This window comes from Schistocerca cancellata, chromosome 4, assembly GCF_023864275.1.
Source record: "Schistocerca cancellata isolate TAMUIC-IGC-003103 chromosome 4, iqSchCanc2.1, whole genome shotgun sequence".
NCBI classification, from domain to species: Eukaryota; Metazoa; Arthropoda; class Insecta; order Orthoptera; family Acrididae; genus Schistocerca; species Schistocerca cancellata.
Window position 1 is genome coordinate 482,676,194 of NC_064629.1, and position 12,104 is coordinate 482,688,297.

Below are 12,104 nucleotides of genomic sequence, written 5' to 3' on the forward strand. Positions count from 1 at the left end.
TTTTCAGGATGATGACAAGATGATTTTTGAGGTGAAACATTTCCTGAACAGCCAAAATTCAGACTACTTCAACCAAGGTCTCTGCCAAGACATCTAACATTGGGGTAAATGTATTGCTCTGTAAGGCTGATTGTGTAGAGCAGGACTATTATCATCACCTAGTATCACAGTCACAGCTAGAGTTTTTTGGCATAATATTTTAAGTCTTATGACTACCTCTTGTATCTCACAAGTACAATGAAAATAATGTTGTGGACTTTATCCAGGTTACAGAAAACACTGAGGATTTATGCAGAGGATTTGGTGAAAAATAAATGAAAGTACTCACAGTAGTTGGGCAGGAAACAGCCTGTCCAGCACCTTATTCTATAGGATTAAAGAAGGTCTGGCTGTAGCAAGCAGCAGCAGCAGCAGCAAGCAGCAGCAGCAGCAGCAGCAGCAACAACACCACACAAGTATGGGTTTTTGTGAAGGTTATGTAACATCTTGATCAGCCCCATTTAACACTGCTATCAGCAATGTACCCTAACATTTTAATGAATTGCTGCTGAATGATTTAGACAAAAAAATCTGGAATCCTTAGTCAGCTGTTACAAACTGACTTTATTAATGAATTTCCCAACTCGTGTACCACAAGATAGCAAAACCACAATTGATACCATTTTCATAAAATTGATGAAGCTGAAAAAGTTAAACATTTAACAACCTGTTCATTTAATATCTGGATACATATTGCAATAGCAACAACAAACACAATTTACGGAACATAGTAGTTTCAACACATTAAGACAAGTACAGGTTGTGTGTAACACTGAACACATTCTACATCTACATCTACATTTATACTCCGCAAGCCACCCAACGGTGTGTGGCGGAGGGCACTTTACGTGCCACTGTCATTATCTCCCTTTCCTGTTCCAGTCGCGTATGGTTCGCGGGAAGAACAACTGTCTGAAAGCCTCTGTGCGCGCTCTAATCTCTCTAATTTTACATTCGTGATCTCCTCGGGAGGTATAAGTAGGGGGAAGCAATATATTCGATACCTCATCCAGAAACGCACCCTCTCGAAACCTGGCGAGCAAGCTACACCGCGATGCAGAGCGCCTCTCTTGCAGGGTCTGCCACTTGAGTTTGTTAAACATCTCCGTAACGCTATCACGGTTACCAAATAACCCTGTGACGAAACGCGCCGCTCTTCTTTGGATCTTCTCTATCTCCTCCGTCAACCCGATCTGGTACGGATCCCACACTGATGAGCAATACTCAAGTATAGGTCGAACGAGTGTTTTGTAAGCCACCTCCTTTGTTGATGGACTACATTTTCTAAGGACTCTCCCAATGAATCTCAACCTGGTACCCGCCTTACCAACAATTAATTTTATATGATCATTCCACTTCAAATCGTTCCGCACGCATACTCCCAGATATTTTACAGAAGTAACTGCTACCAGTGTTTGTTCCGCTATCATATAATCATACAATAAAGGATCCTACTTTCTACGTATTCGCAATACATTACATTTGTCTATGTTAAGGGTCAGTTGCCACTCCCTGCACCAAGTGCCTATCCGCTGCAGATCTTCCTGCATTTCGCTACAATTTTCTAATGCTGCAACTTCTCTGTATACTACAGCATCATCCGCGAAAAGCTGCATGGAACTTCCGACACTATCTACTAGGTCATTTATATATATTGTGAAAAGCAATGGTCCCATAACACTCCCCTGTGGCACGCCAGAGGTTACTTTAACGTCATTGAGAACAACATGCTGTGTTCTGTTTGCTAAAAACTCTTCAATCCAGCCACACAGCTGGTCTGATATTCCGTAGGCTCTTACTTTGTTTATCAGGCGACAGTGTGGAACTGTATCGAACGCCTTCCGGAAGTCAAGGAAAATGGCATCTACCTGGGAGCCTGTATCTAATATTTTCTGGGTCTCATGAACAAATAAAGCGAGTTGGGTTTCACACGATCGCTGTTTCCGGAATCCATGTTGATTCCTACATAGTAGATTCTGAGTTTCCAAAAACGACATGATACTCGAGCAAAAGACATGTTCTAAAATTCTACAACAGATCGACGTCAGAGAGATAGGTCTATAGTTTTGCGCATCTGCTCGACGACCCTTCTTGAAGACTGGGACTACCTGTGCTCTTTTCCAATCATTTGGAACCTTCTGTTCCTCTAGAGACTGACTGGACAATAGTAACAAAGGTTACAGAATAGGCTGAGCACTCATTAGAGATTGCTTAAATAATACTGTTTGTTTGATGGTTCACCAGAGCACACCAGGGGGTTGACCCAGATGGCACCTGTAAGTGGGCCTGTGAACTGTACAGATCTATGAAATTGCATGCATCATGAGTGAAGGTACACGAGATAATTAGTAAAGATGAGTAGTATAGCACCATACATCTCTGGGAAATATACTGGAAATGAGATGAGGCATACATTGAAATAGACATTAAAGCAAAAATAAATTCATTTCATAATAAATGTGTGCCTATATTTTACAGTAGCCTTTCCAAACAATTTTTCATCACTTTTTAAATATAGCAGCAAATGTAGAGTCAAATATGTTATTTCAGCTGAAGAAGTGTCATGTGTACTGAACATGTTATCCACAAAATTTAAACGACTTTTAGAGGCAGCACTAACATCCTTCATTTAAATTAAGACAAAAATTAATAGTACTCAAGAACTAAGTCTCACAAAGGGCTGATGGAACTTTGAACAGGAGCCTTCATAAATAGATTTAGATACAGATTAAAATATGGCATCAAACCTCTTTACAAGAAAGCTGGTAGGAAGTATTTTATTATCTATCATCCAATTCCCTTACTAATAACTTTTCTCAAAATATTTGAGAAAGTATTGTGCTCCCTATTACTGTAATATTTAAGTTGAAATGAAATAAGTAAGTCACCACAGTTTTAATTCAGAAGAGCTGCCTGTTTGACATTTATACATTTACTCAATAAATATTACCAGTTGTTCATCTTTTGCTATCAGTACAATCATTTGATAGGGTAAAGTATGGTACACTCTTAGAAAAAATTTAAATTCTGTGGTTGTGGTGTTAAGCTCTTTGGAACCAAACTGCTGAGGTCAGCGGTCTTAAATTTTGTGGAATACATTGTTACAAATAAAAGGATTATAGCATACTTAACAGAAAATTGCAGCTGAATAATTTAGACAATGTGAGAAGGAGAGAACATATTAAGGAATCTGGAATAATCATAAATAAAGGTGCACAGGTTAAATTTTGTAACATTGCTGTTTTCATATGCTCCATTTGTTTGTATGTTGCATTTAATGTCAGCCACATTGCAACTAAAAAGAATCCATTAAAGTCTGTTCAATTGATGTTACTTTAAAATGCTGAACCATAGGCAAAACATCAATTGTATGTCATTTTATGGCACTTTCTTGAAACAACTTCAGTGTGGTTGACTACAAAAGTTTTCAAGAATTAATATGTTTCTTACAGAGAGAATATTTTCAGTGGATTGTTAACTGAATATTTTCAATGAATGTTTTCCCCACATGAATCACAGATATTTAAATATTTGCACATTCAATCAATTACATTTGCAACAGCTTCTATGATGTGAAACATGTGAGTAAGTTCAAGGGCACTCATATCTACAGACAATGGAGCTGCAGTTCCCCACCCTAGCTATAGTGTATTCAGGTACTCTATCTTTCAAAAATAAAAAAAAATTTAAAAAAGGTTTAAAAAGTCAGCATTAAATGTCTTCCACATGGTTAGATCTGAAAAATTTTCTGTCTTCTTACAAGTTGCCATTCATCTTCCAGAATATTAAAAATACACCATACCGGTCTAGCCCCCAATGCAACAAACATCTGTATGGTCATCAGTGAGCAGGTTTACAAATGACATACTCTTTCTCAACAGTAACATGGTCACATCCAGGTCATTTAGATAACTGTATTTTTACTTTAGCTTAACCTACAATGAACTCTAATAAACACTGCCCAACTTTACATCAGTGGTTCCCGTATGATAATTTGTAGTGGAGGGGGGGGAAGACCTGGGAGTCTGGAGAATTTTTAATATTTTGGAAGCCAAGTGGTGCCTTTCAAATAGCCATTAAAAGGTTCCAATTCTGACCACCTTAAAAACTTGCAGAACTTTTAAATCATTTTCTTGAAGGAAAAATGCCTAATTAAACTATATTTTTTCGTTTGCCTCAAAGGTATGAGGAGAGGGCAGTGGCAGGCTGTGGCCCCCCTTGGCCCTGGATGTGAGTGCCCTTTCCTTACACAGATGATATAGATATATTTGGGAATTCATGTGTTGTAGTGGAGTTGTTAAGCACTATGACTTTGGTTTGTTTCTTAAAATTGTTTTCATTATCTGTTTGCACATTTAACTCCCAAGGAAGGTGGTAACATGTTTTTAGAGTACCTCTTTTTCTCATTCATGGACATGAGAATGACTACACTGTAGGTAATGTGCACCATATAACTCCACTGTCGTGAGGAATGCTTCATCTGTGCTTTGAAGGAAAGTCATTATTTTGTTTGGGGTAAAGAGAAATGTGTAGTTGAAAAAAACCTTGAACCTGGCAAGAATAAGAAGGTAATGAATCTTTTAAAGCTGTGCAAACCAAACACCCCACACTGTCATGTCAATGGCCTGGCTGTGGCTAAGAGCCTATTGTTACCAGGCTTCCTCCATCCCACATCCATTTCAGTCCAACTGAACTTATATGTAACTAGATGAACTGTAACATAGCAAGGAACAATAAGTTTATTCCAAAAAGTGGAAATGTTGACAGAACTAGTTGTCACCAAAGTTAACCAGAGGACTGGTGTCAAGTTGTGAGCCATATTATGGTGGTACTTGAGGAAACATTGATGAGTTAAGGGTTGCTGATGCAACAGATCAAACAGATGATACTTTTTGTCAGCTCCAGAATGAATTGTGGGTTTGAGGAAGGGGCGCTAAGAGTATCATCCTTTGGAATTGTTCTGATTACACCATGATTTTGAACATCTATGAAATATTCATTGCTGCAAGCACCACATTCAGTACTATCATTTCCTTATTACTTAACAATGCTTCACATAGGGTCAGCTAACAGCCATGTACTGACAATTGGTATGGCATGCCCAACACATGCTGCCAGCAGTACTACCCTCCACTAACTCCTCACAGAACTGTCAAACGTCATATGTTGTTTTAATTGCATAGTGGTCCTGAATTTATAAATGCTACTCTTATTTTCAATTTGCGACTGGTTCCTCACAACACACTATATAAGAGAGGAAATTATTTGTGAGGCTGGCAGTAGCATATGTAGTTCTTAAACAACTGCCTACATGAGGTCTGAGGATGGATACCAGTTACTATCCTTAGAGAATGTTTTTGTGCAGTGGATGCTTTTGCAGACCTGCAACAGAATATTGTTCCACTAAATATTAATTAATGAAAGTATGTTAAGTGATGCTTTCATCACAAATCAGTTAATGTGTGTACATGAACTGTTGCTGAACTATACATTATGATTAGGTCTATAATGCATGATTCTCAACTTAGATTCTGATTAATACATACAGTCACACAGGAAACTGAACATTAACTTTTACAAATTTTCTTTCCTCTATGCTATATTTTTGATAATGATAAATGCTGCTTGGCACATAAGCATTGTACCTGTTATTGCAGCTCTATTATGCTTTATTATGATACTTGCATCATCAGCAACGAATTCTGTTATAGGGTGTTTATAAATTTAATGTTAAGGAACACCAGTAGTAATTTTTTCCCACTCTGAAGGAGAATCATTGGGAGAATGGCATAATCTGTCTAACATGGCACTTTATGTTTAGTATCAGTTAAATACACTTACTCATTGCACCTTGAAAGCCATAAACCTCATGTCTGTCCAAAATAATGTTTCCATTTGTGTAGTTAAATGTCTGTCAGATAACAAAAGTCCCACTGGGTGAAATTTTGTCATTAAGACATTGTAATTTATGGCCAGTGAAATGGCAGATGGCAGTGGATATTTCCTTTTAGAATACAAATTGTGAGTAACACAGAGTCTCATATTTGCAGATATGCTTAGCTATTCTATTTTTCCCCTTAACTTTTGAGAGGGGTGCTATTTCTTAAAATGGTGATGGTTATTAATATCTGCCCAGATACCATTCTTAAAGAGTAGTGTAACAATGACATACTTAAGCCTGTATGGAAAGTATATAGTGAAAATTAAACATTAGACCATAAATAACATGGGCAAGTACAATAGTTATGTGAGGAACATATGCTTTTAACATTTGGCCTGTAATATTAACACCTCGATGATACTTTTTTCTTTAAGAGAAAGAATTGTTTTCCTGATTAATAATTAGTTAGAACAGCAACAAGCTGAGTGAATTGTTGTGGTACTGAATCTCAAGTATACCACAAAGCTTTTTCTTCACAACTGACATGACCAAGTTCCTGTACTCTGTTTAACCTTTGTAGTCATGGACCCTTTGATGATAGACCAATTATGAAATCATCTTTTTCATTAACAGACTTCCCTGTTTCCCTTCTATCCACTGCCCATATAATTACAATTTTATTTTGAGATTGCTTAATTTATTATATAATATGCAAGACCTGTTGTACTGGTGCTTGATAAATTACAACACTTTCTATAACATGAAACCAGACGAGATCTTTGGACACAAACTGAAAGAACAAGGATATATTAGTAGTCTTTCTTGTTTTTGTGGCTGCAGTGTCCTTAAAACTGAACATAATCTTCCTAAGATGGTAGGTTAAAGTTCAGGACAATGCTGTAACTGGTAACAATGAAAGAACAACTTACATTATAACATGTGGTAATTTATAAAACTTTTTGTTCCAACATAGCAAGTGTTACGTCATTCAAACTGGTCACAACATAAAGGAACACCATTTTAAATTTCTTCTAGAGTGCCCTAAATCTAAAGAAGTTAACCACTTAATATCTACCATTTTTCTGATAGAATACATCAGTGTTTATATCCTGACATTGGCTTCATCTTTTTGGAGTTTGTTAATGAAAGATTGTGTTGAAACAACTGTAGCAAACTATTTGGGTAAGTAACACAACATCTTTCAATTGGATGATGCCTGAATGTACCTTTGCACTCAGAGTCAACAATGGATGTACAATTTTTTTGACAATCCAAAAGACTCCTCAGCTGTTCATTTGAGCATACACTAGTCTTAGAGAGAAAACTTTCTTTTATATTACTATTAATTTAAATGAATCAGTTCTTATATGTAGATGTATGTAATGGATAAATTACATTCAGACCAGATTCTTTCAATCACCTGGGATATGGCTGCATTGTATATGATTGAAATATTATACAATGAAGTACTGAATATTAAGCATTATCAAAAATTCTCATGAAAGTCTATGTATTTACTATTCATTAGGATCTATTTTGTTTCCTCACCTGCATTTCTCTACCCTAACTCCTTGCTTGTAGTTTCCATCATTATTAACAATGAATAATGTTCGATCATCTGCATTCTGGCCAACCTTAGGGTACAGCACAGTCTCCTGGTGACAGAAAATCCTAATTACTTAAATAGCCCTCTCTCTTTTTTTCTAAAAGTAGTTGTACAGTATGCTTCAAAATCAATGTTTCAGTTTGTAAATGTGGTACTCACATCAGAGTCACATACTGAGTCATCATTGGCATCTGCATCAATTCTTGTTGCAACGTCCTCATACTCACGGGAAGGGAAAGAAAAACATTCGATTAACATTTCATTACTGTCAGTTAAGAAACACAATATTCATCTGATTAAACACAAAATTTTGTGAAACTTCTTGTTTACTATCAAGTGACAACAAAAATGTCTATGAAATGCAAAATGTAATCTTCATATATTTGCACAACAGGTCTACTTTATTGTTGAGGGTATTTACAGATAAATCACTGAGACTGTAAGTAAAAATGCATTGAAAACTACACTCTTTGATTATATGTTTGATAATGTATAATATCTTATGTTTTAATGCTCAGTTGATGATGAAGACAGCAGAAATGGTACATGAGCTAGGACAAGGGGAAGACAGAGAAGGAAATTGACCCTATCCTTTTCAAAAGTAACTACCCCTGCATTTGCCTTATGGAATTCTGAGAAACCACAGAAATCATAAATTTGGACATCCCAGAGAGGACTTGAATAGCTACCTTATTGAATGTTAGTCCAGTGTCTTACTAATGTGCCACATCACTCAGTGTTTGATAATCAGTTGTTTGACTTTCAGATATAAGCATAATATTATGGCATGACATTACTTACACTTCAGAGTAACATTTTTGTAATATGCCTACTGCCATGATTTTAAACTTGATGTTATTTCTATTAACCTGCAGAGAGAGAGAGAGAGAGAGAGAGAGAGAGAGAGAGAGAGAGAGAGAGAGAGAGAGAGTGTGTGTGTTTGTTTTTGTTTTTGCCTATTCTATGAATCTGTAAAATTATTTTACAATATTCCAGTTCCCATAAAATTAGCTAGCAATAACAAAGCAATTTTGTATACAGAAGAAATTTTCACCCAAATATCTGAACATAAAGAAGCAACTGAATAAACATTAGATCTAAAAGCCATGGTAAACATTAATTAATATTATGGTGTATGGTACAAAGATTTAAAGATGAAATATCTATTAATATATTGTGACTAATCCAGTCACTTCAAGTAAAAACTGCCTTGAAAGTTTCTACGAAAATTACAGTTACTGTGTTTAATAAATGGGTAATATGACTTGTAACACACTAAAATGTCAAACATATGAGGTCTGTTCAAAAAATTCAGAACTTTGTCCACAAAATTTTTCTACGCATACCGTTCACTTATTGTAAATGGCCTCCTTTGCAATACTCTCCTCCACAATTGATACACTGCTCCCACCACCATTTCCACTTCCAGAAGCAGGTTTGGCATGCCTCTTACCTATCATTGCAAATCGTTGTCCTTTCAATGGGGTTTTTGACTTTGAAAATTAAAAACAGAAGTCCACTGGGGATAGGTATGGAGAGTACAGATGATGAATCAGCACAGTGATTTCATTTTTTGTGCAATAGTCATGCACCAACAGGTCACAGTGTCTCACAGGTATCAAAATACGTCCTGATAATGTCATCAATTAACAGTTTGTCCCTGTAGCACGAATTCATGATAAACTAATTCTTCAAAGTCAAAGAAAACTATCAGCATGGCTTTGACATTTGACCTAACCTGACAAGCTTTTTCTTGTCTTGGAGAAACTTTCCACACCCATTGTGAATACTGAACCTCGGTCTCAACATCATAACCGTAGTCCCATGTCTCATAACCAGTTATGATTCTCTTAAGGAACATCTTGTTCTCATTTTCACAATCCTATACTTCACAGACTGTAAGGCAAAGGTCTTTCTGGTCGTGACTCATGAGCTGTGACGTGAATTTGAGCATTCGAACATGCTGTGTCAGGAGTTCATGACATGATGAAATGTTAAATTCTTCTGCAATCCCTTGAACAATCAGTCTTTGATTGGCATGCACAATTGTGTTGATGTTCCTGACATGAGTTTTGTTGGCAGATATTGAAGGGTATCCTGAATGAGGGTCATCTTTAACTTATATCTGGCCATTTTTAAACCATGTGAACCATTTGTAACACTGAGTATGATTTAAGTACTCATCAACATAGGCCTCCTACCTCATTTGGTTTGTCTCTGTGAAGGTTTCCTTGAGTTTCATGCAAAATTTAATGGAGTCATGTTGCTCCCCTAACACTGCCATCTCGAAATTTGCAGACTGTGCGACATAATGTTCTACTTAATACAGCACTGAACAATAACTAACAGACAGACATACAGTTTAGATTAGATTAGTACTTGTTCCATAGATCATGAATACGACACTTCGTAATGATGTGGAACATCTCAGGTTAATAAAATGGGTCTATATAAGATATTACAGTACACAAAATATTACATGAGACTTAATTTTTTTTGTGGGGGTTGGGGAAATTACCCACTTGCTATATCCAAAAATTCATCTAATGAGTAGAAGGAGTTGCCATTAAGAAATTCTTGTAATTTCCTTTTTAAATGCTATATGGCTATCTGTCAGACTTTTGATGCTATTAGGCAAGTGACCAAAGACTTTTGTGGCAGCATAATTTACCCCCTTCTGAGCCAAAGTTAGATTTAACCTTGAGTAGTGAAGATCATTCTTTCTCCTAGTGTTGTAGCCATGTACATTGCTATTACTTTTGAATTCATTTGGATTGATAATAACAAATTTCGTAAGTGAATATATATATTGTGAGGCTACAGTGAAGATCTCTAGCTCTGTAAATAAGTGTCTGCAGGATGATCTTGGATGAGCTCCAGCAATTATTCTGATTACACGCTTTTGAGCAATGAACACACTTTTACTCAATGAGGAGTTACCCTAGAATATGATGCCATACAAAAGCTGAGAATGAAAATAGGCGTGGTAAGCTAATTTACTGAGATGTATATCACCAAAATTTGCAATGACCCTAATAGTGTAAGTAGCTGAACTCAAATGTTTCAGCAGATCCTCAGTGTGTTTTTTCCAGTTCAACCCCTCGTCAATGCACACATCTAGAAATTTTGAATATTCTATCTTAGCTACCAATTTCTGATCGAAGTCTATATTTATTAATGGTGTCATTCCATTTACTGTGTGGAAATGTATATACTGTGTTTTGTCAAAGTTTAATGAGAGCACATTTGCAGATAACCACTTAATGATTTTCTGAAAAACATTGTTTACAATTTTACCAGTTAATTCTTGTCTGTTGGGTGTGATAGTTATACTTGTATCATCGGCAAGAAGTACCAGCTTTGCATCTTCATGAATATAGAATGGCAAGTCATTAATATATATTAAGAACAGCAGAGGACCCAAGACTGAACCTTGCAGCACCCCATTCTTGATTGTTCCCCAGTTTGAGAAATCACCAATTTTTTGCATATTATGTGAACTGCTTATTTAGACTTTCTGCACTCTTCCAGTTAGGTACGATTTAAACCATTTGAGCACTGTCCCATTCATACCACAGTACTTGAGCTTATCTAGAAGCATTCCATGATTTATACAATCAAAAGCCTTTGATAGATCACAAAAAATCCCAACGGGTCACTTCTGGTTATGCAGAGCATTTAATATTTCATTAGTGAAAGTATATATAGCATTTTCCGTTGAAAAACCCTTCTTGAAACCAAACTGACATTTTGTTAAAACTTTATTTTTTCAAAGGTGTGAAGCTACTGTACAATACATTACTTTCTCAAGATTTTTGGATAAGGCAGTCAGAAGAGAGATTGGACAGTAGTTTTTCACATCAGACATATCCCCTTTTTTATGCAGTGGTTTAACAATGGCATACTTTAGTGTATCTGGGAAAATACCCTGCTTCAGAGAGCTATTACATATGTGGCTAAGAATCTCACTTATTTCTTGGGAACAAGCTTTTATTATCCTGCTGGAAATGTCATCAATTCCATGTGAGCTTTTATTCTTGAGAGAGTTTATTATCTTCCTAATTTCAGAAGGAGAGGTGGGTGGGATTTCAATTGTATCAAATAGTGTGGGTAAGGCCTCTTCCATTAACTGCCTTGCTCCTTCTACTGAACATTTAGATCCTATTTTCTCTACAACATTTAAAAAATGATTATTCAAAATGTTTTCAATTACAAGCTTGTTGTTTATCAAGTTTCCATTCGCTTTGATGGTGATTCTGTCATCCTATACTCTTAGTTGCCCTGTCTCCCTTTTAATAATATTCCAAATTGTTTTGATTTTGTTATCAGAGGTATTAATCTCAGACATGATGCACATGTTTCTGGACTTTTTAATAACCTTTCTTAATGTAGCACAGTAGTTTTTATAATATTTGGCTGTTTCTAGGTCATTACTCTTTCTTGTTGTTAGATACAGTTCCCTTTTGTGGTTACACAATATTTTTATTCCTTTAGTAACCCAAGGTTTTTTTGCATGGTTTCTTATAATTAGATTTAACTACTTTCTTGGGGAAAGAGTTTTCAAATTCTCTTACAAGT

At 36.1% G+C, this 12,104-nt stretch overlaps 1 protein-coding gene across 2 annotated transcripts in view; it reads right to left on the minus strand.

The window, feature by feature from the left end:
• The window catches only part of LOC126184606 (uncharacterized), a 452,291-nt gene that overhangs the window by 13,293 nt on the left and 426,894 nt on the right, over positions 1–12,104 (minus strand). For both annotated transcript variants that reach the window (XM_049927060.1, XM_049927059.1), the window contains exons 6-7: positions 7,686–7,748; positions 7,469–7,575 (exon numbers count right to left, since the gene is read on the minus strand). In XM_049927060.1, coding sequence (XP_049783017.1) covers positions 7,469–7,575; positions 7,686–7,748 — 170 coding nt within the window. The remainder of the gene's footprint in view (positions 1–7,468; positions 7,576–7,685; positions 7,749–12,104) is intronic.